This window comes from Phyllostomus discolor, chromosome 14 (genome assembly GCF_004126475.2).
Source record: "Phyllostomus discolor isolate MPI-MPIP mPhyDis1 chromosome 14, mPhyDis1.pri.v3, whole genome shotgun sequence".
Lineage (NCBI taxonomy): Eukaryota > Metazoa > Chordata > Mammalia > Chiroptera > Phyllostomidae > Phyllostomus > Phyllostomus discolor.
This window is the reverse complement of record NC_040916.2, coordinates 48,587,086-48,614,140: the sequence shown is the minus strand read 5'-3', so window position 1 is coordinate 48,614,140 and position 27,055 is coordinate 48,587,086. Positions and strand designations below refer to the sequence as shown.

Genomic DNA, 27,055 nt, shown 5'->3' with positions numbered 1-27,055 from the left:
ATTGGAGCGCACTTCTGACGTTTCTCAAGAACGATCTTAGGTGAAAAATAGGCCTCTTACTGGCTAGCACGAGTTATCGCACTGCCATTGGCTGACTTCGCAAAGTGGGACGGGTGAAGGAGGGACGGTGAGGTAGAGGGTCAGGGGTTAGCAAGGCCGGAAGTGAGTGCAATAAAGTTCCTCCAGGGAGGCCTGCCCGGGGAGAAAGTTGGAGCAGCGACCCAAGGAGGCAGTGGCGTGATCCAGAACCAAATCAGCCCGCGGTGCGGTGCAGAGACTCCATGAGGCCCTGGTAAGTTGAGACTGTTTTTCTCCTGAGGTGACCCACTCCTTCGCCCCGGAACCCCTCTCCCGGGACCCTACTTCCGGCCGTCATTTGTAAGTCCCGCCCCCTGAGACCCCCTCCCCGGAAGTCCCACCTTCTAGCTTCAGGGGGCTCCCTGAACCCCGACTTGTTTTCTATTTATTGTCCCTGACCCCACCCTGTCGCCCAGCTTTCCTGGAAGTCCCACCCCTAGACATGCTTCCAAGCCCTAGTACAAGAAATTCCACGTTAGTCTTTCCAGTTCCCTGGAAAGACTCCGCCTCAGCGCGACGATTCTCCGCTAACTACTGCCTATCAGAAAGCCTGCCTCCCAAAAGGGCAAAACCCTGCCCCTCAAAAAACTACAGTATTCGAATTCTTGAAGCCACACCTTCCTAGGGGCTCCGCCCCCTCTTGAAGTACCACCCCTTCTTTAATCCACGTCTTATTGTCCAGAAGCCTTGCCTCCTATAAGTATCCAAAACGTCGGTCCTAGGGGATTGCCCTACCTCAGGACAATCCTCAGAAGCTTGTGGAACCCAGGTCTTTACCTCAGAAGCTTTGCCTTCAGCCCCATAAACTCCATTTGCTCACATTTTCCTGTCCTTTTGCGCTTTCAGGCGTTGGGCTCAGTTTTCCTGAGTGTCCCATGCTCCATCAAATGGGAAGTCGAAATTCCCAACTCTAAGTGTGAGGAGTGAGAGATTAAAAACATCCCTTTTCCTTTTCCTCTCCCTTACCCCCTTCCAAGGGTGGCTACTTGAAGGAGGTTGGACTTGGGGTTTGGCACGAGGGTGGGAGAGAGATTGCTCATAGATTCTGGTGCCACTCTTTGAGTTTTCCTTCGCAGGATCGACCCACCCCAGAAACAGCTATAATGTTTCATGCCTGTATCAAGGGATTTGGTGTGTGACAGGAGCAAACGTTTTTTACCACCAGAAAATAGTGACTTGGGTGGGTGTAGGGGACAGTCACTTTTTTGCTTCTTTGTTTGTTTGTTTGTTTTAAGGGGCTGCTCAGCCTCCACCACTTCTCTGGCTCTTACCCTCCCCCTAACCAGAGTTCTTGTGTGGACATTCCTTCTGGTCCCACTTGCCCAGCCTTCCTTTCTGGAAACATTCCTGAGGCTTTCGACATTTCCTGCTACTTCCCGCAGTTCTTGCTGCCTCCTCCCTGCTGGTCTGAGAAGGCACATGCAGCTTCTCCCCCACACCCAATCAATCACCCCCACTGCCAGTACGCCAAGCTCCTCTCCCTCTCTGCAGAACGAGCCCCATTTCTTCCTCTTTCTTTGATTAGAAATGCTCACACCTGTCGGTCGTTCCCAGCCTTTGGATGCAGTAGGCTCCTACAGAACGCCCATCAGTAAAGATGAAGACATCCTGGTGTGTGTTGGCATGTGTTGTGGGTGTGAGGTTATGACTGAGCCCTCTCCTCACGCTCTCTGTGCTTGACCGCTGAGCCTTAGGAAATGGCGTGATAGAATTCACCAGTGGTGGGTGAAATGACAGAGCTCTCCTCTGATGAGGACTGAGGGGAAGTGAAAGCTTAGCATAATATCTAACAGGTTTTGAGTGCTGGTATTGTTAATCACTATCATCAAGTGATTATTTGCATCTTTTTATCTTCTGAAGTAATTTGCAAATAGGTAATTCCAAGGTGAGTTTAAGGGGTGTATGTACTTTACTACTTCCTTTTTGGTCACTTTCCCACTTCTTCTGTGGCTCCCTCAAGCAGAGCTGTGGCAGAAAGCTGTGGGTGGAAGGAATGGGTTTGGGATGGTTTCCCTGTGTCCAGCCTAAGCCCATCTCCTGGCACCCCTTTCTCCCCTACTTCGCACAGATTTGTCTTCTGCTCTCTCTGTCCCTTCATGGTCTCCCACCTGTTTCACTCTCCCACTTCCTCCAACCAGACTTCACCCCTCATGTGAGAGGAACCGTGTTCCCCAGTGGACACATGCACCCTCACCAGTCACCACTGCAAAAGGAGGGGAATGGCATACCTGGCAGGTCCAGGGGGCAGACTGGTGTCAGTGCTCTGCTCCTACTTCTACCCTTGACAGCTGGCTTTGCAAACTAGGCCTGTGGAAAAGTGGGCAGAAGAGTGCTTGTCTGTGGGCCACTGCTCCTTGGCATGGTAGGTGCTGCACATAAAGAAAAAGGCCCTACCAGCCTGCCTTCTCCTCCCCAGCTCCTTTCCCTGATGCACCACCCGGGTTGGACTTTATCCCCTTATCTCACCAGCTGTGCCCTTCCTCTTGGCCCCTCTCTTCATCCACTAGGATCACTTCCTTCCTTTCCCCATTTCTTTAGCTTCTGTCCACAGCTGTGGAAGCAGAGGTTGCTAATGGCCCAGGCTCCCTGGGGCTACCCCCACCCCACCCTGTGTGGCATTAGTAGTAGTGGTGGTGGGGTGGCCTGGGCTGGAAGGGGGGAATTTGAGTGTTCAACCAGAACAGGAAGGAAAATGCTAAGCTCAGGGATCCCCTCCCTTTTCCACCCCCAGCTGCCTCTGTTTCCTCTCTCATTCCTCTCCTACCCTCCCTCAGCTTCCTGCTCCATTTGGCCTGCCCTTGTCCGGTTTGGGCTGAGCCAGACCTCCTCTTATCCCGCTCCTTTCCGTTTCACTCTTCCATCCTTCCCTCCCACCCCCACTTTATGCCTCCCCAGATACTAGTTTGTTTGGGGGTGGGGGTGGGGTGGGGTGGGTAGCCCTACCTCTGCAAGAGTTCTAGGTTGGGGCAGTGGTGGGGGCTCAGCCCCTCAGAGCCTGTGAGTCAGCACTGTCTTTGGGATTGGTCTTTCCCCTTAGCTCCCCGCCCCAGGGGAGGAGCCAGGCAGCTCTAGGTCCAGCCTGTTCTTCGCTTAGCCAGAGAAGAGGCCCTGGGCTGGGCGGGGATGGGGCTTGAGGCTGCCTGGGTCTGAGCTGGGGAAGCTAGAGGAGTCGGAGACACTTGTCCCTCTTCCTTCCCAGGACCCTTGAGATCCCTGGGCCATAAAGAGCCAATCAGGCTAAGAGCCTGGGGATGCCCCCTGCCTGGCCCCCTTGCCCTGACTGGCAGGGGGGCCAGGCTGGGCAGCAGCCTCCCTCTCACTCCAGCCATGGATCTCCTGCCCCCCAAGCCCAAGTACAATCCACTTCGGAATGAGTCTCTGTCATCGCTGGAAGAGGGGGCTTCGGGGTCCACCCCACCGGAGGAACTGCCTTCCCCATCAGCCTCTTCCCTGGGACCCATCCTGCCACCTCTGCCTGGCGACGATAGTCCCACTACCCTGTGCTCCTTCTTCCCCCGGATGAGCAACCTGAAGCTGGCCAACCCGGCTGGGGGGCGCTCGGGGCCAAAGGGGGAGCCAGGCAGGGCTGCCGAGGATGGGGAGGGGACTACAGGGGCAGCCATGCCAGACTCAGGCCCCCTGCCCCTCCTCCAGGACATGAACAAGCTGAGTGGAGGCGGCGGGCGCAGGACTCGGGTGGAAGGGGGCCAGCTGGGGGGCGAGGAGTGGACCCGCCACGGGAGCTTTGTCAATAAGCCCACGAGGGGCTGGCTGCATCCTAACGACAAAGTCATGGGACCTGGGGTTTCCTACTTGGTTCGGGTGAGTGAACATCCTCCCTCCCAGACCCCTCTGGTTCCTCTGCTCGCTCTAGCTTTGCTGGAGTCTCTTTTTTCCTGCTCTCCCCCAGCAACTCCCTTGGTTTCTGTGTCCTTTTTCCTAAATCTCTCTTGCTTCTTTTCTGATTCTGCAGCCCCTTCCAGCTTCTGCCTGGGTCCCCTTTTCTTCTTGTGACTCCCCCACCCCACCCCCACCCTGCCATGCCTAGCACAATGCCCAACCCATGGGAGGCCCTTAGTAAGTGTTGGAATGAGCGACTCTTGATTGTTCCTCCAGTCTCCTCCCCCTTTCTAGAGATGTCACTTTATCCCACCCAATGACTGTCACTCCTCCAAATTTTCTTCCCAGATGCATGAGTTCCTCCCAGCTTGCTCTTTCCTCCTCTGCTCATTCCCTGTTGTCTTGCATGTTGTGGGCTGTGGCAGAACTTCTTCATCTTTACTTCCCTTAGGGACCATGTAGAGAAAAGTCCTAGGACCCTTTGGGGAGGGCCTGGGGGGAGGTGGCTGACCCATGACCTCCTGTCCCTCCCCTCAGTACATGGGCTGTGTGGAGGTCCTGCAGTCTATGCGCGCCCTCGACTTCAACACCCGAACTCAAGTCACCAGGTTAGTGGGGAGGGGCAGAATGTGGGCATTCTGGGGCTCATGAGGGGAGGAGGGGTGGGTCACTTGCTGTTGGTGCTAGCGGTGGTTCGTCTTTGGGTGGTAAAGGGGATTGAGGGGAAGTTAGGGGAGCGAGTCTGAGTCTGAGTGAAAAGAGGCAACTCTGGCCTGGATCCTTCTTACTCATCCAGCCCTCGGGAGTTGTCGGGGGAGGTGGCAGAGGCAGCTGGCGGCTGAGTAGAAAATAGGGGTAGATGGAAGGTTGCTGCTGCCTTTGGGAAGGGAATGGGACATTTGGTAGCTGGAAGGGGGTGGGGCTAGTCTGTTGAGGCCCTAACCCAATCAGCCAGGAAGCGGCTTCTCAGTGTCATCAAATATTAAAGGCCCTTAATTCAATCCACCACGACAAAGAGCCTGGAGCGCCCCTGGAGTCTGGCTTGGCCTTCCCCTCCCCCAGCCTTGTGGCAGCTCCAGCTGATTGAGAGGATTGAGAGGCAGGCTCTGGGTCTGAGTACCCTTCTTTCCCCAGGGAGGCCATCAGTCTGGTGTGTGAGGCTGTGCCAGGTGCTAAGGGGGCTACAAGAAGGAGAAAGGTACCTGGGGTCGACGGGGCTAGGGATGCTGCTGGGAGATGTGGAGGGGCAGGGCTAAGGCGAGTGTGGGACATGTGGGAGAAGGCCAAAAGGCAGGAGTGTGGGGGTTTCTGGGTGTTGGGAACCCCCAGCCTCTGAGACCCTTGGGCACTTCCTTAGCCCTGTAGCCGCCCACTCAGTTCCATTCTGGGGAGGAGTAACCTGAAATTTGCTGGAATGCCAATCACTCTCACCGTCTCCACCAGCAGCCTCAACCTCATGGCCGCAGACTGCAAACAGGTTGGTGGGGACAGGTTGGCGGGGCTGGGCAGGGGGACCAGAAACACTGATGGGAGGGCGAGAAACTAGGAGCAGCAGGACAGTAGGGCAGGAGGAGATTAGGAGGGCGTGGATTAAGAAGCCAGAAGGATGGGACTGAGTCTCCAGGGTTCTGGGCTAGGGGTAGGGGTGCTCAGGTGAGCCCCGAGGCTGCCTGACACATGTCATCCCCTTCCTTCTCTATCTCCTGCCCTAACCTTCAGATCATTGCCAACCACCACATGCAGTCTATCTCGTTTGCATCCGGCGGGGACCCGGTGAGTTGGGGAGCAGAGCAAAGGTGGTGGGACAAGAGTAAGAGGCAGGGATTGGGAAGACACTGGCCAGAGAAGTGGGCATGCTAGGACGGACGTGATACTGAAAAGGACTGTGATTTAGGGGTCAGGAGTGAAGTGGGGCTATTAAATTTAGCTAACTGACCTGCTCTGACTCTTCACCCCAGGACACCGCTGAGTATGTCGCCTATGTTGCCAAAGACCCGGTGAATCAGAGAGGTGAGGCATGATGGGGAGCACTGGGTAGGGCCGGCTGTCCGTGAGGCAGGTGAGCAGGGCAGCAGGAGCTCAGCAGGGGCTCTTGCCGAGGAGGAGGATGAGTGTTCCTGTCTACACCTCCTCCCAGCAGCCCCGCCTCACAGCTCACTGACAGCCTCTGCTGTGCCCTCAGCCTGCCACATCCTGGAGTGTCCCGAAGGGCTTGCTCAGGACGTCATCAGCACCATTGGCCAGGCCTTCGAGTTACGATTCAAACAATACCTCAGGAACCCGCCCAAGCTGGTCACCCCCCACGACAGGTGAGTGGAAGAAGAGGGAGGGGCAGTTACTGGACCCCAGACCAGAACTGGGAAAGTAGGTTTGCTATTCCCACACTTGAGCTCAGAATGGTTCAGGGAAGGAAATAACCTGTGTGCCCCTGCTTCCCACTTCCTGCTATTCTTAAGTTTCCGGTGGCTATCAGGGAGGCCTGGGTTGCTGCAGGGCCAGCTCTTCCCTTACTCGCCTGTGGGGGAGCTGTAGTCTGGGACCTCAGACTCTGGATCCGGGACCTAGCTGGACAGGCTTTTCGTTCCCCGCTGCCTTGTATATGGCCTGTCCCTCTTTCTTGCCCATTCTCTGCCCTGTTCTTTGATTTTCCTTCCCTAGAAGCCACTGAAAGTTTGAGTGAGGGTCGACGCCTCTTTCCTGAGATCCCTACCTTTCCTCGGGCCAGTGGGTGTTGAGTATTGACAGGAGGTTAAAATGTTCTGGAGCAGCCCCTCCCTCTGGAAGGAGGCGGTGCAGTAATCAAGAAGATTTGACTTTCAGGTCAAATCTGAATTTACATTTCAGCTGAACCACCTTTGTTGTGAGACCCGGGGCAAATGTTTTCATCTGTGACCCTCATTCTCTTCTATAAAACTGGGGAAGGAAGAACTGCCTGCCTTACAGGGGTGAGAGAGGATGAAATGACTATAGAAAACAGCCAGCCTAGGGCCTGCCCTGAAGGGAATCCCAGTACCTGGCCATCATCGTTCTGTTCTCCTCCCTCCATCCTCCCACCTACATTCTTCACTCCCTCCTGTTCCCCACAGGATGGCTGGCTTTGATGGCTCAGCTTGGGACGAGGAGGAGGAAGAGCCACCTGACCATCAATACTATAATGACTTCCCGGGGAAGGAACCCCCTCTTGGGGGGGTGGTGGACATGAGGCTTCGGGAAGGAGCCTCCCCGGGGCCTGCTCGACCCACTCTGCCCAGTACCCAGACCCCCAGCCACCTGGGAGCTACACTGGTAAGTTGCTTGGATAGAGGTGGGTTGGGCCCAGGATAGGAGTGGTCTCACCTTATTTTTGTCACTTTCAGCCTGTGGGGCAGCCTGTTGGGGCAGACCTGGAAGTCCATAAGCAGATGCCACCTCCACCACCCTGCCCAGGTATGGAGGGGGCTGAGTGGGACAGAACCAGGGGTACAGGAGGCAGGGCTGGGGTCATTGGAAACCTCCCTTCTCCTCAGCAGGCAGAGAGCTCTTTGATGACCCTTCCTATGTCAACGTCCAGAACCTGGACAAGGTCCGACAAGCAGGGGGTGGGGCCGGACCCCCCAATCTTGCTGTCAATGGCAGTGCGCCTCGAGACCTCTTTGACATGAGTGAGTGCTTTTCCTTCCATTCTGCATCTCCATCTGCCTACTTTCCTTCTGCTCTTTCCTTCCTGGTCTCACCTCCCTGAAGGTTCTGGGTCCTGGGCATGTGTTGTGCCAGCTGCCCCTCTTAGTCCTCTCTCTGCACCCCTAGAGCCCTTCGAAGATGCCCTTCGGGTGCCTCCACCTGCCCAGTTGATGGCCATGGCTGAGCAGCTGCGAGGCGAGCCCTGGTTCCACGGAAAGCTGAGCCGGCGGGAGGCTGAAGCCCTGCTGCAGCTCAACGGGGACTTCCTGGTGCGGGAAAGCACGACCACGCCTGGCCAGTACGTGCTCACTGGCTTGCAGAGTGGGCAGCCCAAGCACCTGCTGCTGGTGGACCCCGAGGGTGTGGTGAGTGTGGCAGGGGTGTGGGTGGGGGTGGCACAAAGGGAGGCGCAGTACCCTCTTGTGCAGACCTGTTCCTTCCCTTACTGCTCCTTAGATTTTCCCAGCTGGGCACCCCTTATGGGCCTCCCCTGCTCACAAGGTGCCTGGCATCCCCTATCCAGCGGCTTAGGGTTCCTTCCCCTGTCACATTCCTGAACTGGAGCTGTGTTCTCTTTAGTCCTGGCCAGTCCTCAAATCCCCAGACTTTATGCCCAGGAGAGCTAAAAGGTGCTTATCTTACCTGAGCCCCTTTTTTTGATGAACGAGGTAACCATCCTGGAGAGGTTATGCTCAGTGTCAGATGGTTACACTGGACACCCCAAGTCTCCTCTTGTAAGAGAGCCATGGGCCTGCTCCCTTCTCTAGACTTGGGGCCCAGGCCAGTGTCCTGTGTCTTACTTGCGTTGTTGCCCCACTGTGTCTCAGCTCTGCTCTCTCTCCTACAGCAGTCTCGGCCTCCTTTCCCCATTTTGTACTGTGTATTGTCCCCTGAGACTTGCCACCTTCCCCTAGGTCAAGGGAGGAGTAGACACCCTTCACAACTTTTCCTGTCCCCTTGGCCTTTTCCCAGTCCGTGACCTTCCCATTCCCATGGCCTCCTGCCCCTGGCATCTTTTTTTCCCTTCTCAGTTTTCTTGAATACTTCAGCATCCTCAGGCTTCTGGTCTGAGGCCTTACCTGACTCTCCATCTGAATTGACCCGCTCCCTTCCCACTTCCCAGGTTCGCACAAAGGATCACCGCTTTGAGAGTGTCAGTCACCTCATCAGTTACCACATGGACAATCACTTGCCCATCATCTCTGCGGGCAGCGAACTGTGTCTACAGCAACCTGTGGAGCGAAAATTGTGATCTGTCCCAGGTGCTTTTCAGAAGATGCTCTTCAACCCCTTCCACTGTTCCTCTCAGGGCCTCACTCTGGAGCGTCCTGTGGGCTTGGCCTTGTGCAGGAGCTGGGGGCGGTGCAGACACTGGGTTTAGCGCCCAGCTCAGGGAGAAGGTATGAGTCAGGAGCCTGGGGGAGAATCCTACTTCTCCCCAAACCTCACCAAAGTATTAACCTAGAGTGGCCCCCTTCCTAGGGCCTTTCCTGTGCCAACCCGATACCTTCTTCCTTAGGAAGGGGGGTGCTCAAGGTCTGGGCAGTGTGCCTCAGTGGGAAATGTCCTGTGGTGTTAGGCAGTCACCCTTCCAGGGAACGGGGAGCAAATCACATCTGTGGTCTACCCCTGGGCTCAGGTTACTCCAGCCCGTCTCAACAGCCCTCCCTTCCCAGTGTTTAAACTTTGTGCCTTTGACCATCTCCTAGTTCTTAAGATACTGTATTTTATACAGAGTTCTCGGGCCCCTGAGGTCAAGGATGGGGTGCTGATACCTTGGCTTCTGGGACCCTGTCCTCTCCTTGCTCAGCACCCTCTCCAGTTGCGGTGGGAGAACAGAGGCTGGGGTGGCAGTTGTTCCCTCTCCCTGGGCATATGCCACCTTTACAGATTTCCTCAGAGCCCCCCTCCCAGCCAGGGGAGATGGACTCCTTTGTTCAGTGCCTCCTGGCGGAGCTCCTGACCCCAGGGGTCTGTATATACACGCCACTCACCCCAGCCCTTCCGTGTTGCATGCATGTTGTATTCTACAGCCAAAGTGTAGCCCTTCCCCCTGGATTCTCCACCCTGCCTCCCTGTGCTAGGGTGGGGAGGGGGGTGACTGAATTGGGGCCTCCTGGACTGTTATTTCCCCCAGATGGATTTGGTGGAGGCAGGACTGGGCGCTGAGACTCAACGCAGTAGACAATCCCCAAATACCACCTACAGATTTGTTGTAACTGCATTTACTTTTTATTTTGTGCATATATTTTAGGGTTGTAGATATACTTTCCTAATTTGTTTTCCGTGGCTTATTCTTGAGCACAAAATGATGGTAATAGATTACGTTTATACATTCATCTCTTTAACTTCAAAGCCGTTTCACAACTGTTGGCTTTTCTCTCACCCCAGCCTGGGAGGCAGCGGGGCCGGCAGCGTTATCTTTTCTGTGAGCCCCAAGTCAGAAGTCCGCTGTAGGACTGAGCGGGAAGAAGCACTTGGGCCCCTTACCGAAAGGCGGGGGGGGGGGGGGGGGGGCGGGGAGTCCCGCTGACTGAGCATCAGTGTCACCGTTTCACGGGTGGGCTGAGGGCGGGGAACCTAAAACCCTGTTACCCCTCGAGTCTGGGGGGCTACAACGACGTGGAAGCCGGCCCGGCCCGTCTCTAAGGAAGACTTTACTGAACTCTCGCCTCTTTTTTGTTGTTTGGATGATTTCACGGGTCTCACTTATACCAAAGGGAAAGAATCTTCATTAAAATACGTATTTCTTATACCTCAGCCTCTCAAGTCACTGTCGCTATTGTTCGCTATGGGCCCTTCCTGGTGGAGAGTTGGGGTGGTGGGCTCCGCCTGGCCTCACTCGAGCTGTCGGCTGCGTGCGACCACTGGGGGACACCGGGAGGGTGCGACAGGGTAGTACCTTTGGGACCACCGATCGGGGCACGTTTGTGTTTGCAATGGGGACCGGACCGCAGTCTGCACAGCCAGGCCTCATGGCTGCGCTCCCCTGTGCAGCGGCCCTCCGGCCCTGGATGGGATGGTACGGTCCAGTTGAGGGCGGGGACCCGGCTGCCGCCTGCCCGGGGGAGCTAGCCTGTACCGCTGCCTCCCCCTGTACGGTGCACACTCCCCCACCCAGGTCCTGCAGTGGTACGGCCCTGCCCCCTGGCGGAGCTCTGGGAAGGTCTAGGCCGGACCCCGCCTCCCCCAGCCAGCTCAGTGGTGGTGGCCAAGCCGAGTTCCGGTTCCGGTGGCTGCGGCCGCAGGCGGGCAGTGAAGCTGGGTTCAGCGCACTCTTACCACTTCAGGTCGGCGCCTGCCCTCTGCCGCACTCTGGGTGGCCACACCTCGGGGGCCTGTGCTGCCCCCGACACCCTTTCCGGGCGATGGTACCGCCCGAGGGCGCGTCCGTCCCCCGCCGTCGCTGACCCGGGTCCCCCGCTCCATGGCCGCCTCGGCGCCGCCCCCACCGGACAAGCTGGAGGGAGGTGGCGGCCCCGCACCACCCCCTGCGCCGCCCAGCACCGGGAGGAAGCAGGGCAAGGCCGGTGAGAGCGTTGAGAGGGCTGGAGGTTGGAGAAGCCGAGGACTTGGGGGTCTTGGAAGGGAGACTAGTCGGGCAGGGGGAGGCGGGAGTCCTTAGGCCGAGAGGCGATGTGTGAGTGAAGCCTGAAGCCCTCCAGGGGTTAGGGGCAGGTGTCCTGGTTTGGAGGCACGTGGAATTTCAGGAGTCATTTGGGAATCTGAGTGTCAAGGGATGGGATGTCTCATTTAAAGGAAGAGGCAGCTGAGAGTGTGGTAGTATAATTTACTTTTCATACTATATCTTTTTTAAGTACTTATCTGTTGTAAATAAGTAAGTGTATTTTCAATTTAGGAGAGTTCCTGCGAGCATGACTGGGAGCAAGGAGGTTGGGGAAACCTCAGGGAAACTTGTTTGTGTTTGCTTTTTGCTGCTCCTCTAGGTTTGCAAATGAAGAGCCCAGAAAAGAAGCGAAGGAAGTCGAACACTCAGGTGAATGGTGGTCAGTGGGCGCGAGAATTCTAGCAGGCCCTCCCTCCCTGGACTGTCCACTCTGTCACTCCAGGGTTTGCCTTGGTCAGGGGCAGGGAGAAGAGAAAGTGGTCTCTGTTGCTCTGTTCCTGGTCCTTTCCTTCAGCTTCATAACAAGTTTGGGTGGTGGGGGGAGACGAGATGATTTGACCAAAGACCTTGTCAGTCGGGTTTAGAATCTTCCTCACCCATTTTTCCTGTCCTGGTCCCCTCATAACAATAGCACCTATCACTGATTTTTCCCTAGGTGCCCAAGATTGTGCTGTACTGTTTTAACGGTTTGGGGAGGTGGGCAGTTGACTCTCTTACAGATAAGGAATCTGAGGGTCCTGAGGTTATTTGGTGTCAGAGCTGGGATTCCAGCAGAGTTCTGCCTGTTTTAAAAACACAGTTGCTGCTCTGCGCTCCCCCATTTCTCTGTGGCATACTAAGGTCCGTCTTGGTTTTAGATCTGAGGTGGCTGGAGCCAGCTTCCAAAATGCGCACTGTGTTTCCGGTGCTCTCCTGGTTTAGGTCTGCACTTCCCCTCCATGACCCTCTCTTTCCCTCTTCTGTTCCCCACCAGGGCCCTGCATACTCGCATCTGACGGAGTTTGCGCCACCCCCGACTCCTATGGTGGATCACCTGGTTGCATCCAACCCTTTTGAGGATGACTTCGGAGCCCCTAAGGTGGGGGGCGCGGCCCCTCCATTTCTTGGCAGTCCTGTCCCCTTTGGAGGCTTCCGTGTACAGGGGGGCATGGCAGGCCAAGTACCCCCAGGCTACGGCACTGGAGGTGGAGGGGGTCCACAGCCTCTTCGTCGACAGCCCCCCCCTTTCCCTCCCAACCCTATGGGCCCTGCTTTCAACATGCCCCCACAGGGCCCTGGCTACCCACCCCCAGGCAACATGAACTTTCCTAGCCAACCCTTCAACCAGCCTCTGGGTCAAAACTTTAGCCCTCCCGGTGGGCAGATGATGCCAGGCCCGGTTGGGGGCTTTGGTCCCATGATCTCACCCACCATGGGACAACCCCCCAGAGGGGAGCTGGGCCCTCCTCTCCCCCAGCGCTTTGCCCAGCCAGGAGCACCTTTTGGCCCTTCTCTTCAGAGACCTGGTCAGGGCCTCCCCAGCCTGCCCCCCAACACAAGTCCCTTTTCCGGTCCGGACCCTGGCTTTCCCGGCACTGGCGGTGAGGACGGGGGGAAGCCCTTGAATCCACCTGCTCCCACTGCTTTTCCTCAGGAGCCCCACTCGGGCTCCCCTGCTGCCGCCGTTAATGGGAGTCAGCCCAGTTTCCCCCCGAACAGCAGTGGGCGCGGTGGGGGCACTCCAGATGCCAACAGTTTGGCGCCCCCTGGCAAGGCAGGTGGGGGCTCAGGGCCCCAGCCTCCTCCGGGCCTGGTGTACCCGTGCGGTGCCTGTCGGAGCGAGGTGAACGATGACCAGGACGCCATTCTGTGTGAGGCCTCCTGCCAGAAGTGGTTCCACCGAGAGTGCACGGGCATGACTGAGAGCGCCTATGGGCTGCTGACCACTGAAGCTTCTGCAGTCTGGGCCTGCGATCTCTGCCTCAAGACCAAGGAGATCCAGTCGGTCTATATCCGAGAGGGCATGGGGCAGCTGGTGGCTGCCAACGATGGGTGACACTGGCCAGGTGACCCAGGGAAGTGCATACATTCCTCCCTGCTCTTCCAGGGTGATTGTTTCGCGTCTGGCTCTTAGTCCTTGTTTCCACTGGTGTCCCATCCCCCTGGAGCAGAAACACAGTGGCTCCTGGGGGCAGAAGAGGAACTGGGGTGGGCAGGCAGGAGAACCTGGATCACTCACTGTTGTGGGAACTTTCACGTGGAGATCTACAGAGATCCAGGAAACCAAAGCCCTGCTGAGCAGAGCCACCTTTTGTTGGCAGTCTCCGGAAGCCTCTAGGGGTATGGCTGCAAGAGAGAAGAGGCTGGAGAAAGATCTGGAAGGCAGAGATGTCCCCTCCGCAGATGGATGGACGTCCCAAACACCTGTGCCTAACATGCCTCTATCTAGCCCCACAGCTCCAGCCTTAGTTTTTGGAGTCAAGTGTTAAGGGTTTCCGGCCAGAGGAGTTCCGGTCTCTTCCCATTCCCTACAACAGCCCTTCCATGGGCTCTGAGAGACAGCATTGGGGGATAAAAAGGGATGTTCCCCTTTTTCTACTTTCCCCTTACCACCTCCAAAACCTGCTCAACTCTTCCCCACTCGGAGAACCAAATAGTCTGAAGAAACAGGAGTTCTTGGCCACGGCATTTTCTTGGTGATTTGGGGCTTCGAGACAGTAGGTAAAGGATGCTGTCGGGACACATTTCCCTCATACCAAAGTCACTGGTCCTTTCTCAGCCTTTCTCGAGCTTTTCTGCTAATGACCATATTTTTTTTTTGCCAAAAACTGGGATATGTGGTCTGACAGACCAGAGTATTTGGAAGTTTGGACAGCCCTGGAAGCCCTTACAGTGTTGTGCCCCGGCCCTGCCCAGCTGTTGCACATCGTTCTCAGCGTTGGTCCTCAACTTCCGGTGCCCTCCTTCCCCCACCTCTCTGGCTTGATTGCAGGAGAAAGCTTGAAAGGGCTCAGGGCCCTTATACCTCATTTCTTCTGATAAAAGGATCCCTGTCACAGCCTGTGGGTGGGGGAAGCAGCAGGACCCTCGTTGCCAAGGTACTGAAATGCAGTTCAGAGCTTGGGTATTCTCTCTTCCCCTGCTCCTTTATATCCTCAGGCCAGGTGTTCAGTACTCATTTCTCAGGCAGAATCCAATGCTGTGCTTTGTTTTTATTTTAAAGCACTGCCTGCCAGAGATAAAGCCTGGGGCCTGTTGAGGAGCCCCTCACAGCTGATCTTTAAGCGCTCCTGCACACATTGCTCAGTGGGGCGGGGAGGGTTAGTGGTTGCCCAGACCCCAGCACGTGCAGAGGAGACAGGTAACGCTGCAGAACTCGGCTTGCCTGTCTAGTGCAGCCAGCCAGCCTTTGAGGCTGTGGGAAGAAAGGAGGGGCCTGTGGCCTCTTTGGGTCCCCACCCCCAACTTTAAAACAACAGAGAGTGGCCCCTCTGCTGGTCTTTGTGTTGTGTTTGTGGTTCTGTTGCCCCTTTCATCTGTTGCTATTTTTGTGCTGCCTTCCCCCACATCAGCATTTTGTAAAGTGGCTCCTGTGGGAAGCCTGCTCAGTCCCTCCCTCACTGTTTTGGAAGAAAGTGGGGGTGGCAGAGTTGAGGTGGTGGGAGAGGGGTCTTTTGTACTGTTGGATTAATAAAATGACTTGAAAATCCAGACGGACTCGCTGCTGTTCCTGTGCACAAAGGTTGGGGTGGGTAAACGTCACTGCTGGGAAGGGCACTTGGGGTGGGGGGTCGTGTATGCCCTGAGGGTCCTGGTTAGTGGGGATGGCAGAAAGATCTAGCCCTGTAGCTGGACCTGGGTGGAGGGAGTCCTGCATGCCCCCCGTCTTACGCCCGCATTCCCCCAACCTACCTGTCCGTCCCTGCTTTGAGAAAGTTTCTTTTCTGAGCACATTCCTGGGCCCGGCCTGGAGCCTAGCAGGAGCCTTGCCTCCTGGGCCTCGGGGAAACAAGTGCCTTTAGCCTTCTCGGGTGTAGCGCCTACCCTCCAACCTCCAGTTATTTGGGTTAGGTCTCGAACGTAGGCCCAAGGATGGGGGAAGGGGCACCCCCTGCCTGGCTCGGCAGATGTCATTTGGGGATGCTTTTCAGGCCCCTCTTTTAAACAAGGGATAGGGGCATCCTTAAACAATCTGCAGGCAGCAGAAAGGGGAGGGCGGCAGGAAGGCTATTTCCAACCACGACTTGCCACTCTCCCCTCCCCCATCCTGCAGCTGCCTGTGTCTATCCTGGGCCCAATTTGGCTTTTGTCCCTGTCCTCTCTGGAGATGCCACCGTTTACCTTTCAGTTGAGTCTTCCTTCTAGTAAACAGACACTGGGAAAGGAGGGATGGTCACCCAAAATTCAGTTTGTTGGAATTCCAATCTCCCACCAGGAGGCAAGCCCAGGTGTTAGGGTTGTACAGGTCCTCCCTTATCTTTCCGTCCCCACCCCCACCCCGCCCCTCCGCTCTAGTTCTCATTGGCCAAAAGTTTCCACCCACCCCCGCCCTCAGGGAAGTTGACTCCCCATTGGCCAATCCTGGGTCACATGACTACTCTGCTTTCTGGGGCTGGGAACCAGGGGAGCCCGCAACAAGTTCAGCTGAAGACTGAAGCCAGAGCAGGATCAGGTAATTCCCCAGAGCGGAGAGGGCCCGCAGATGTGCCGTGGGAGGGAGGGTAACGGAGAGGAAGGGCCGAACGCAAAGGGTTGTGCTCCACGGAGTCTGCAGAGCTGCTGTCACTGCTGGAATGGGGGAAAGGGGACCATGGGCTGCTTTTGCCAAAACAGGAACTTGCTCTGGGGCCCCCGGGCAAGTACTTGTGGCCCTAAGTCCTTCGCTTTAGAGCTTTGGGGGAACAACTCTTAGAGGGGTTGACATTAGCTAGACCAGAATTCCCATCTTTGAACGGAATGGGAGAGCTCCCCCTTTAGCTGTCTTGTAGAAATAGCAGAAATCTCTGACAGTCCTTAAAGGGTGTTTTTGTTGATTTCTGCCTGAATGAAGAGAGAGGGGGTAGTGCAGGAGGGGGTGGTGGTGGGTTTTCTTCCCAGAGAGCGATGATGAGAAAGAGATCTGAAAGGACAGAGCGGAAGGGTAGAGGTTAGACAGCAGAAGGAACTTCCTAATAAGGCATGAGATGTTGACTTGGGAGAACAGGGGGATCTTTTGGAATCTTGGGTGAACCCAACCAAGAGAGGTACCAGGGCTTAGAACCCTGCGTGCAACGGTTCCAGCATTGTCTCCTGTTTGGGTCTCAGAAGTGTTTGTCTTGTTGACCCAAATACCGTTGCCGGTTTCCATGGAGACAATGGTCTGACATCACAAGCTGGTTACCATAGTGCTTGGTTCTGGAGGACCTGAGCAGGCTGTACACAGCCAGGGATAAACAGGGACCTCAGCCCAAGCTGCTGCACTTCCTTCCTGCCACCACCTGTTAACAGTCACACAGGAACTGGGGATGGGGAGATGGTGACAGAGCAGCGGAGGAGGTGCCTGAGAGCAGGGTGGCTGCACAGTGCTGGCTCTGTGGAGGCCCATAGAAGCTGGTTGGTGGTGGGGGGTGGGGCTGTGGGACTGGGAACGGGGAGTCACTGCAGCCGTTCTCCTGTGTCCTTACGGGATGGGTGTGTGTGTCTGGGAGACATAGGCATAGGGAAAGACACTGAGCTCTCCTTCATCTGTTGTGGGCTTGGATCTTGAAGACCCACTGTGTGCCTTACACCCACTTATACATAAGGGAACAGCACGTGGTTTCCGAAGGTGGAACTGCCATCAGTCCTCCCAGCCTCACTTCTGTCCCCCAGGGGAACTAGCCCCCAAGTAAGAAGTTATTTATCCTTCTCTGTAGGATCATAGCTCAAGACTCAGGGGGGTCAGCCCCTCTATTCCTCCACCTTTATGCCAGCCAGCTTCCAGCTGCAGGTGCCCAGCTGAGGGGTCACTCGGGGCCTTGGATGAAAGGGTGGGTCCTTTTCTACTTGCCTTCCTTGGTACCAGGCTTTGGAAGCAGAAACTTCCCGCCCCCACTCTGCCGAGTCAGAGCAGATCCTCCCGGGCAGGACCACAGCCCTGGTTTCTGTCCATGCTTTCAAAACTGTAAAGTCTTTGTACATGACAGTTGTCATAAAGCCCTTTCCCCAATCAGCTTTAAGTTCCCTTAGATGAAACTCGGGGGTTGCTCAGAAGGGCACAGAATTTGAACTGGAGAGCGAGGGTAAGAGAAGAGCGACTAAAGGCACGTTCAGACTCCCACCCCTGGCTGCAGGTGAGAACCGCCTGGGAGGTTTTCAAAAAGATCCTTGCCTGCGCCTGCCCCTGATCACAATTGAATCAGAGTCTCAGATGCCCTGAGACTGAAAAGTGTGCACCCAGTGTTGAGGGCCCCTGAACTAGACTGTAAGAAGGACTTATGGTGGGTGGGTGAATAGGAGACTTAGGGCTGAAGGAGGCAGTGGAGTCTTCTCTTCCTAGCCTTGGGGAGGAGGCAATGACTTGGGGGGAGCCTGCCTGGGTGAAGGGAGGGCTGGGTTGTTTTCCTCACTCTTTTTTGCCATTCGTCTTTGTAAGTCAGCTCAGCCACTTTATGGCCTCCGTGTGCCCTGGCCACAGCATGAGACAGTTGGCTTGGTTATTCCCCAAAGCCTTTCCAGCCCTCTGATTTGACTTGACCTTTCAAGGTCAGTTCAGTTTCCCAAAGCCCTGTTGGTCCTTGGGACAGGCAAGCTTCCCTGGCTGCCCACAGGTTCTGATTTGCAAGACAAATACTGCCCAGCAGAGATGAAGTGCTAGGGTCAGGAGGACTGAACCAGGCTGGTCTGGAAGCTGCTGGGCAGCCTTTAAGCCTCGGAACCCAGCCGGGCTGCTCCCTGCATCCTGCCTCTCCTGAAGGGAGCAGGGCTGCTGAAGCTCTTCTCTGCAGGTGGCAGCCCCTGCAGCCTCAAGGACCTCAGCAACTATGGCCTCCTGCCCAGATTCGGACAACACCTGGATGCTTGCTGGCTCAGAGGTAGGAAAAGCAGGCCTGGGAACCTCCTGGAGGGGGACTCCTGCAGGGCTGGGCTGCTTTCTGGGTCTGTCCCTTCCTTGGTCCTGATGGTCATCTGCCTCACCTCCTGCCACCTGTGAAAGGGACCCTAGTGTCAGGGGAAGGAAATCAGACCTCACGAGTCAGGTGCTGGGACTTGACTGTGCTTGGAAAGTAGGGAACCAACTGTTGTTGTGAGCTGTGGGAAGTCAGAAAGAAATTCCGGTAGGGAGACCGGCCTGACCAGAGGGTATGAGGCACAGCAGGAAAGCCATTCTGCAGAGACGATGAGGAGGCCCCTTGGGTGAGGCTGCAGCAGGGGTCAGAGTGTTGGAGTGAGGCCAGGGCCGAGCCTGGGCCCTCTGGGAGACAACCTCTGATGGGCCTGGCTCAGGCATTCAGGGCTCATCCTGCTGGGAAACCACTGAGGGCTCTGAGTCTGAAGGAGTCAGGACACTCATTGCCCGGGCAGAGGGCGGAGCCTCTGCGGCTTTGGGGCACAGGCGGAGGGTGTTTTAAAAATCCTGTAGTCCAAGCAGTAGTTGGTGGGGCTCAGACCCAGTGGATTCTTGTGCTCCTGAAGCCACTGAGAAGGGTGGAGGGGCTGGCGGGATGGAGGACTGAGGGGCTGGGGAGAGTTTGTAAAGGGATCCAAGCCCCAGTGGCTTGGTGCGTTAGAACTGCCAGGAGCGAAGGCGAGGAGCTGGAGTTAGGCACGTGGAGTTCGAGTGCCCTGGAGGAACCCAGCTGTGTGGGGAAGAAGCCGACCTCAGGGGTGACGCTGTAGCAGGACACACGGACTGGGGCTCGCCAGTAGGACAGGGTGGACACTCTGCTCTCAGAGCCCTGGGGTGCCTTTGTGGACGGCTGTGCATTGTGCCTTGCTGTCTTCCCCTGTGAAAAGGGTGGGTTGTGATTCTTGCCTTGTAGAGGTGGCCATGAGAAAAAAGTGATTCCAAAATTGCAAAGAAACATTCTAAGGTCAAGAATTATTCTTGGAGGGGTGGCGGGAGCCATGGACAGGGTAAGCAGGTGACAGGCCCGCTGAGAAGGAATGCACATGGAGAGAAGAGGCCGAGCTGGACAGCCAGGCTCGCAGCACCACGGCAGACAGGCGAGGCAAGGACGGATGCAGAGGGCCAGGCTTCTGTAAGCACCAACTGGGAGAGGGCTGTACGGCAGGGAGTGGGAAAAGCCAGAAAAGCTTAGAAGATGTAAGTGAAGTGGGCGTGCCAGCTGTTTGAGGGGAATTGCAGGGAAGCCCCTGGAGGACCTGACCACTGTGACCCTTAGGCACCCAGGGGACTTGGTTCTCTTGCCATCCTCCTACCTTGCAGCCAGTAACAGGGAGGGAAGTGCTGACGATCTTGGAGGGGAGGGAGACCCAGGCTCTGTGCACCCAGCTTCTGGGTGGGGGGCAGGTTCGTTTGGTGTCCAGCGCCTTGGTCCAGTGATGCTTCTTTGTTAAGCAGAACTGAGCCTCTGACGGTTCCTCAGCGGCAGGTGAGGGTAGGAAGGGCCAGACACGATGGAGCTGCGATGCTCAGTGCCAGCGGACTCCTCACTCCGCCTCGCTTAGGATCAGCTCACTACTCGGTGTGCTGAGTTTCTGTGACATGTGGGTTGGGGTCCCTGAGCAGCGCAGCTGGTCCTAGGGACTCTGGTTTGGCCTGTTGTCCTTTCTCTGGAGCACCTCCTGCTTGTTCCCCTTCCCCAGAGCCTGCCTGTGGAGACCCTGGGCCCCGAGTCCAGGGTGGACCTAGAACCTCAGAGAGCTCCCCAGGCCCCTTGGAGCTCCTCCAAGGCAGATGGCGAAGAACTAGCTGGGACCTTGGATGGAGAAGGTAAAAGGCCCTTGCTGAGGGTGGGGTGCAACCATCTCTCTTCCGTGTTCTAGGGTTCCGGCTTAATCAGGGAAGGGAAGCTGGTTAGTCTCATTTCCCACATTAATCTCAGTTTAAGATATTCTCCCCTCATTCCATCCTGGCTTTTTCCTGCCTCTTCCAACCAGTTGAGGCCTGCAGGAGCGAGAGGGCTGTGTAGGAAGTGTAACTGGGGGGCTGTGGTGTTTTCCCTGGGCCTTTTCTTTCACTACAGAGACCCTCTGCCAGAGTGAGAGCTCCCAGTCTGGTCCCATTCTGCCAGAGGAGACCGAGGCCAAGGTGAGGACCTTCGCTGAGGACAGGGAAGGAAGTGGGCAGGGTGGGGAGCTGCTCACAGCTGTGTCTAAATCAGGGCGCGCTGGAAGGTGATGGTCATGGTGTGGAGTGCCCTGGCTCAGGAGACACAGTGGCCCAGGGAGACTTGGAGGAGACCCCAGTGGTGGCAGAGCTGGGACGGGAGACACAGGACCTGGAGGATCAGAGCTCGGAACAGAGTCTGCCCTCATCCCCCAAAGCCGGTGAGAGTCCTCCTCGTCCCCCTCTGGCACTGTTCTTCCGGAAGGTGTGTTTGTGGGAGTAGCCATCCCTGCTGAGCATGGCCCCGGGCCAGGCTCCAGGACTTAGTAGCTCGGTGCTTCCTTAAATTGTATCGGGGAGTCCTCACCCCCTCCCCCTGAGGCTCAGAGAGGTTAGGTGACTTGACCTAGGTCACACAGATGAAAAGTGGGAGTGCCCAGGTCCGGTTGGCTCTTTTCTCCTTGCCCTGGGGCCTCCTCTTTTCTTGCCTCTCGATTCAACTCTTGTCCCCTGAGTCCTTACCACGAGTTAGCTCTTTGCGTGCGGGAGGAGGGGGAGCGGATGGTTCGTGGCCTAGGCAAAGGGACATATAATTAAGCTGCTCCCACAGGAGGGGGAGGGTGGCTCAGTCAGGGGACAGGTTGAGGGAGGTTGAGGGGAAAGGAGGCAGGGGTGGTTGGGGAAGGTTGACCGTGGAGGTGACGTTTGGGCGGAGCCTGGAGCAAAGAGCAGGCTTTTCAGTAGGCAGGGCAGGAGGAAGAGGACAGCCGGGCCCAGGCTGCAGTGTCAGCCAAGGGCTGGGGGCCGTCTGTCCTGTGCTGAGGAGGCTGCACCCGAGGTTTGTGGCAGAAGAGCGTATGAACTCATCTGTGTTGGAGGTGACAGGGTGGAGGGAGAGGCCACGGCCTCAGGCCATTTAGGGGGCCACTGCAGTGGTCAGGCAAAGCTGATGGAGACCGGAACTATGGCACACACAAGGCGTGCGATGTCAAGATGTTCAGGTGTCGAACTGTCTGGATGTGATGTGAAGGCTTCGGTTGGCTAGATGGTCGCAGTGTGCCTTTCCCCGAATTGGGGCGACACCAGGAGAGAACCAGTTCGGAGGGCAGTGTGTTGAGTGTTTGGTCCCCGCGGGGTATCCGAGTAGGCGTGACCGGTGGGCAGGCAGACGTCTGGACCTGGACCTCTAGGGAGGCCAGGTCAGGCAGGACAGATTCCTCTGCTCCAGGGGGCCGTCGGCGGTGGGGCAGAGACGGTGGGTACAGTGAGAAGAGCAGAGAACAGAAGTGGTGTCAGGAGACCACCACCTTTAGGACCAGGTGGAGCCAGAGAGGGACTGCACAGGAGTGGCCAGAGTCAGGACTGACCTGGGAGGATGGTGGTCGCTGTAGGAGCTTGATGGGAGGCATCCTGTAGGAGGTGATGGGAGGAAGGAGGGTGCTTTTAGGATGAAGCTGCCCTTGTAGTTTGCAGACCGAAAGGACCAGTCTCCCATCTCCAGACTGGGCAGGGGGGGTCACTGACGCTTGTGCAGACAGACGCCTCTCTGTGATCAGGGCTGGGGGCCTCCCTGTGCCTCCCCCCCATTCCCCTCTTCCCGTGTCCCACCTCTGCAGTTGCCTCACTGCCTTGTCCCCACCCTTCCTCCAGCGTGGATCGGGGAGGAGGCCCACTGCACCAGCAGCGAGGATGACACCGACGTGGACGTGGAGGGTCTGCGGAGACGGCGGGGCCGGGAGCCCAGCGCTCCTCAGCCTCCGCTGCCCCTGGGTGTGGGGGACGAGGCCAGAGGCCCGGGCATAAGTGGGGAGCTGGGCCTCTCCCTCAACATGTGCCTCCTCGGGGCCCTGGTACTTCTGGGCCTAGGGGTCCTCCTCTTCTCTGGTGAGTGGCGCCTCCCCTCCTGGGGCCCTGAGCCTGTAGCCTGGCCCTTCCTGTCCCCCTGCCCTTCGCCTCACCCCACGCCCTCCTCTGAGGTCTCACCGGGCTGCTCTGTCTCCGTCCTCAGGTGGCCTCTCAGAGTGGGAGAGCGGTGAGTGGGGAGGGCCCTGGCTTGTTGGTGTCTGTCCCCTCCCAGCTGAGGGAGGCCGATGGGGGCAGCAGTTTGGGTCAGAAGTAGGGATGCCGGGGGTGTACGTTTATTGCTCAGTTGTGCCTTGTCAGCTGTTCAGAGCAATCCTTGGCTCTTCAGCTGGCTGGACCTCTCAGTCAGGGGTGGGTCCAGGGCAGGACAGTGACCCTGTGCGTGAGTGGGAGGAGCGGGTTCTGGGTGCCTGGGGGCCAGTCTCAGGACTGCACTCTCCCACAGGGCCTTCGGAGGAAGTGGAGCTGCAGGTCTTTCCAGATGCCCCAGTGGACTCCGAGACACCGGATGCTGTGGGGGAGGGGCAGGTTTGTGTGAAGGTGGCCCTCAGTGTGCCGGCCTGGCTGGGGGTGTTCAGGGCTGCCTGGGCTGTGGGTCAGGGTAGGGTAATTGGCTCCTTTGCCTTCAGGAGGGGCTGGAGCAGCAGCTGCAGGCCTCAGCGCCCCCGGACAGCGTCCCCAGCCTGCAGAACATGGCCCTTCTGCTGGACAAGCTGGCCAAGGAGAACCAGGATATCCGCCTGCTGCAGGCCCAGCTTCAGGTAGGCGCAAGCAGGAAGCAGTGGGGTAGGCCAGCCCTCCTTAGGTCAAGTGTCTGTCCCACTGTCCTCCCTCAAAAAGAAATTTCCCCTATTTACCCATATACCTTAACCCTGTCCGTTTTCCACTCTAGGAGGTCATCTTCCTAGTTCTCTGCTCATATTTCTCATGCTAAAGATTAGGCCAGGGCTGGCATACCTGTTTCATGTGGCATGCCACCTCTGATTGATTGGTATGGTCTGCTTAGAGCATTGGGTGGAGGATTTGAAGAACATGCCAAGGCTCAATGGGAAAGAAGGACTGTGATCAATTAGTAATGTCTGTTCTGGGCATAGGAGGTGGAAACTAGGTAATGAGAGCCACATGTTGGCTATCCTTAGGTGAATCGAAGTGTGTGCTTATATACGGACATAGAAGCTGGGGCTTGTGACTGAATTTGGGGACCCCAGGATCTGGCGCATGTTGCGGATGGTGGAGGGAGGCTAGAACCAAATCCTCCGAGTATCGCAGGCCATAAAAGAGCCTTGGGCCACCTGTCCACTATACTGGAATAGAATTGGGGTAGAAGGCACTGGACTCATCCTGAATATACCCTTCTGTGGTACCCTCCATCTCCACACCATTCCAGGCCCAGAAGGAAGAGCTTCGGAGCCTGATGCACCAGCCCAAAGGGCTAGAAGAGGAAAATGCCCAGCTCCGAGGGGCCCTGCAGCAGGGCAAGGCCTTCCAGAGGGCCCTGGAGTCAGAGCTGCAGCAGCTGCGGGCCCGCCTGCAGGGGCTAGAGGCTGACTGCGTCCGGGGGACCGATGGGGTGTGCCTCAGCTGGGGCAGAGGCCCACAAGGTGGCAAGGTCTCCAAGGAGCAAGGCCCTTGGGGGCAGGACACTGGCTTCCTAGAGCAGAAAGAACAGCTGGAGGCTGAGGCCCAGGCATTAAGGCAAGAGTTGGAGAGGCAGCGGCGGCTCCTGGGGTCTGTGCAGCAGGACCTGGAGCGGAGCTTGAAGGATGCAGGCCAGGGGGACCCAGCTCACCCTGGCCTTGCTGAGCTGGGCCACAGGCTGGCCCAGAAGCTGCAGGGCCTGGGGAACTGGGGCCAGGACACTGGGGTCCCTGCCAATGCCTCAGAAACCTGGCATCAGGAGCCATACTTCCAGGGTTCCAGAGAGGGGAGTGGAAAGGAAAAGTGGCGGGACGGGCAGCAGGACTGGAAGGCTGGGCACTGGAAGCATAAAAAGGAGGAATCTGGCTGGGAAAGGAAGAAGAGCTGGAGGGGTGAGGAGGACATGCAGCTGGCAGGGAGATGGAAGGAGGGCAAGCCAAGGGCAGAGGAGTCGGGCAAGAAGGATGGTAAGCAACAGAGTCCCAAGGAGTCCCCGAGGAAAAGTGGGAGCCTCCACTCCTCTGGAGAAAAGCAGAAGCACCCTCAGCGGAAGGAAGGGGCTAAAGACAGACGTAACCCCCAGCCATTCTGGGCGGAGCTATTGAGGCACAAGTACCGGGCACCCCAGGGCTGCTCGGGCGTGCATGAGTGTGCCCGACAGGAGGGTCTGGCCTTGTATGGCGTTGAGCTAGCCCCAGTGCGGCAGCAGGAGATGGCCTCTCTGCTGAGGACATACCTGGCGCGCCTGCCCTGGGCCGGGCAACTGACCGAGGAGCTACCCCTCTCGCCAGCTTACTTTGGTGAGGATGGCATCTTCCGCCACGACCGCCTCCGCTTTCGGGACTTTGTGGATGCCTTGGAGGACAGCCTAGAGGAGGTGGCGGTGAGACAGACAGGTGATGACGATGAGGTGGATGATTTTGAGGACTTCATCTTCAGCCACTTCTTTGGAGACAAAGCACTGAAGAAGAGGTGGGCCGCTGTGGGGGCGCTGGGTCTGGTGGGACAGAGGAGAAGGGGAGAGGTGGGAGCTGTGTGAAGGAGCAAGGGTCCTGAGACCAGGGCCTTTCATATGGGTCCTTGTCTCCACTGTTAGTCCCTTCCGGCTTCTCGTAAGCCAGATACATTCCTGTCTTTGAGGGCAGGAGGCTGCCACGCTCCCCCGAAAGGCGTCCCCTTTGGGCCGGGGGATTTTTCCTCCCCAGTTGTCCTGACCTGCCTACATCCGCTTGGCCCAGGGCGTGAGGGAGATTGCTTCCACCTTCCTGCCTCCCCAGCGGGGGCCTTCATTCTGGGAGACTAGGTCTGGCCCTCAATGTGATTGGCCTCCTTAAGGGAAACAGGGCCCCCTTCTCCTCAGGGAACCCTTCTTTAGCACGTGGCATTATTCTCTAAAGGCCTCTTCCCGCCCTCCTCCCCACAGGTCCGGGAAGAAAGACAAACACTGGCGGAGCCCCAGAGTCGTGGGGCCCAGGGAGGAGCGCAGCCACCACCGCAGGGGCTGAGGCCTGCTGTTCTCCGACCCCTGGGGACTGCTAAAAACTGCCATCTCTCCTGGCTTGGTTGGTGTCCTTGAATGTCCTTCACAGAGGAGAGTGAAATCACCCAGCCCTGCACTGATGCCACTTTCTCTAGAAGAAGGCCGTAGCTGGGCCTGCCTTGCTGTCTGCGCAAATGTACACGCGTGTCCAGGGCCCTGGGCTGGGCCCCTTGGCAGTCTGATTAGGTCATGCCGAATGTGAAAGGGGACGGGGGAGAAGCTTGTTTTATGGGGAGATGGAATGGGCTGGGGTGGGGGGTGGCATTCTGATTCTGAAACCAAAGAGCTTCCCGCCTCTTGTGTGTGCTGCCCCAGAGTGGGCCACGGTCCCCACCCCCTGACCCCGTGCCCTCTGGGGCTCGAGAGCTGCTGGCTGGAGGCCCAGAATCAGGGCTTCCCCTGGGGCTTTATTAGAGTTGGAAGCAGCTCTCCCCAGGGGGTGAAGTCCCCTTCTTACACTGGCTTCTCACTTGGCCTCACCTCCCCGTTGGAACTGTGAACTCAGATCCCAGTCAAGAGCTTTTGGAGCTGTGACGTTGGCCAGGTCTGTCACCTGGGGTGGTTTCCAAGGGCAGGGAGACACTTCCACCACCTCGTCGGCACTGGTACTTCCCTCCCCCCATACACCCATTTCCCCTCTCTGTGCCCTCCCAACAGTTCGGGCCCTCTGGGCTGGAACACCTCATCTGCTTACAGGGGCTGGAGCACCCCATTCGCTTACAGCGGACTTGCCTGCACCCTTGCAAGATGTAGAAAACGAACATGGGCTTTGGCATCCGAGCCCTGGGCCCAAATCCAGGCTGAGTAATCTTGGGCAAGTTAATTTCCAGGAACCTTGTGTTTCTTATCCTCATAAAAGGGGATTGGAGGGCTTGGGGAGACATTAAATAAAGCAATATAAGCAAAATGTCCAGACTTTGGCACTCAAAAGTTATTTCACCCTTGAGGGAGGGGAGAACCCTTCCTACCACCTCCCATCATGAAGCTTCTGGGTTGGGGAGGTGAGGGAGCCGCTAGGTGGCGCCCTGGCCCCACATTTGCTCCAGACCTTGGCCTGCCCCCCCACTACTTAGTGCCCCAAATCTCGGACCCCACCCCACTGACCCCAACCTGTTCACGGGTGAGCTTTTCCAAGAAGACCCAGTCTCCGTTAGGCTATGCTTTAGGAAGTCCATCCTGAGGGGCTTCTTGATACCCTGGGAATCCCCTAGGGGGCGGGATGCGGGGTGACTGCAGGCTAGGTCAGAAGTGTTACTAGTACAGGGGAGGGGCCTGCAGGCTCCATCCAGAAGGGGCCACGATGGGTAGCAAGTGCTTATGTAACACTACGTGACTTCACAGGGTGCCCCTCTCTGTTCAAGGGCTGTGAGTGTATCAGCTCATTTAATGCAGCTGCGGGGAGGTGTGGGGCGGACGGAGGCAGGGCTGGCTGGAGATGCAACAAGGACCACACATTCAGCAAACATTTATACAGTCTGCTGTGTACTTGCTTTCTACAGCAAGACAGAGAGCAGCGAGACCTGATGAAGAATGTCCTCATAGGCAGAGAGGTGGTGCCAGGGGTTGGGGGTGCTGTAGG

General features: G+C 57.2%; 3 protein-coding genes across 9 annotated transcripts; all 3 read left to right on the top strand.

Moving 5' to 3' along the window:
• Nucleotides 1-88: 88 nt before the first annotated feature.
• On the top strand, nt 89-10,338 carry SHC1 (SHC adaptor protein 1). 4 transcript variants are annotated; one of them, XM_028502565.2, is made up of 13 exons: nt 112-292; nt 3,733-3,900; nt 4,456-4,526; nt 5,053-5,116; nt 5,276-5,395; nt 5,638-5,691; nt 5,877-5,928; nt 6,101-6,227; nt 7,005-7,203; nt 7,275-7,344; nt 7,425-7,559; nt 7,705-7,943; nt 8,702-10,338. In XM_028502565.2, the coding sequence occupies exons 2-13, from the start codon at nt 3,736-3,738 to the stop codon at nt 8,828-8,830; spliced, it is 1,425 nt and encodes a 474-aa protein (XP_028358366.1). In that variant the 5' UTR covers nt 112-292; nt 3,733-3,735; the 3' UTR covers nt 8,831-10,338. The 4 variants fall into 4 exon arrangements, with proteins under 4 accessions (XP_028358369.1, XP_028358366.1, XP_028358365.1 ...); XM_028502568.1 differs by lacking the exon at nt 3,733-3,900 and having other exon boundaries at nt 89-292; nt 7,428-7,559; XM_028502564.2 differs by lacking the exon at nt 112-292 and having other exon boundaries at nt 3,009-3,900; nt 7,428-7,559.
• Nucleotides 10,339-10,789: 451 nt separating this feature from the next.
• PYGO2 (pygopus family PHD finger 2) lies at nt 10,790-14,898 on the top strand. The gene is made up of 3 exons (XM_028502922.2): nt 10,790-11,108; nt 11,526-11,575; nt 12,180-14,898. Exons 1-3 carry the CDS (start codon nt 11,006-11,008, stop codon nt 13,239-13,241), a joined length of 1,215 nt encoding a protein of 404 aa, XP_028358723.1. The 5' UTR covers nt 10,790-11,005; the 3' UTR covers nt 13,242-14,898.
• Nucleotides 14,899-15,754: 856 nt separating this feature from the next.
• PBXIP1 (PBX homeobox interacting protein 1) lies at nt 15,755-26,391 on the top strand. 4 transcript variants are annotated; one of them, XM_028502805.2, is made up of 11 exons: nt 15,755-15,857; nt 18,151-18,237; nt 19,973-20,099; nt 20,353-20,417; nt 20,491-20,656; nt 22,086-22,319; nt 22,444-22,467; nt 22,744-22,826; nt 22,928-23,059; nt 23,686-24,908; nt 25,360-26,391. In XM_028502805.2, the coding sequence occupies exons 2-11, from the start codon at nt 18,187-18,189 to the stop codon at nt 25,439-25,441; spliced, it is 2,187 nt and encodes a 728-aa protein (XP_028358606.1). In that variant the 5' UTR covers nt 15,755-15,857; nt 18,151-18,186; the 3' UTR covers nt 25,442-26,391. The 4 variants fall into 4 exon arrangements, with proteins under 4 accessions (XP_028358606.1, XP_028358608.1, XP_035871143.1 ...); XM_036015250.1 differs by lacking the exon at nt 15,755-15,857 and adding an exon at nt 17,080-17,193; XM_028502806.2 differs by lacking the exon at nt 15,755-15,857 and adding an exon at nt 17,254-17,496.
• Nucleotides 26,392-27,055: the final 664 nt, after the last annotated feature.

Excerpts from the sequence above, each read along its gene's own strand:
- PBXIP1 (XM_028502805.2), top strand. The coding sequence starts at position 18,187 with ATGGCCTCCTGCCCAGATTCGGACAACACCTGGATGCTTGCTGGCTCA. Across the intron at positions 18,238-19,972 it reads GGATGCTTGCTGGCTCAGAG|AGCCTGCCTGTGGAGACCCT; the intron begins GTAGGAAAAGCA and ends CCCCTTCCCCAG. Across the intron at positions 20,100-20,352 it reads TGGGACCTTGGATGGAGAAG|AGACCCTCTGCCAGAGTGAG; the intron begins GTAAAAGGCCCT and ends CTTTCACTACAG.
- PYGO2 (XM_028502922.2), top strand. The coding sequence starts at position 11,006 with ATGGCCGCCTCGGCGCCGCCCCCACCGGACAAGCTGGAGGGAGGTGGC. Across the intron at positions 11,109-11,525 it reads GAGGAAGCAGGGCAAGGCCG|GTTTGCAAATGAAGAGCCCA; the intron begins GTGAGAGCGTTG and ends CTGCTCCTCTAG. Across the intron at positions 11,576-12,179 it reads GAAGGAAGTCGAACACTCAG|GGCCCTGCATACTCGCATCT; the intron begins GTGAATGGTGGT and ends GTTCCCCACCAG.
- SHC1 (XM_028502567.2), top strand. The coding sequence starts at position 3,406 with ATGGATCTCCTGCCCCCCAAGCCCAAGTACAATCCACTTCGGAATGAG. Across the intron at positions 5,396-5,637 it reads TGGCCGCAGACTGCAAACAG|ATCATTGCCAACCACCACAT; the intron begins GTTGGTGGGGAC and ends CCTAACCTTCAG. Across the intron at positions 7,944-8,701 it reads TGGTGGACCCCGAGGGTGTG|GTTCGCACAAAGGATCACCG; the intron begins GTGAGTGTGGCA and ends CCCACTTCCCAG.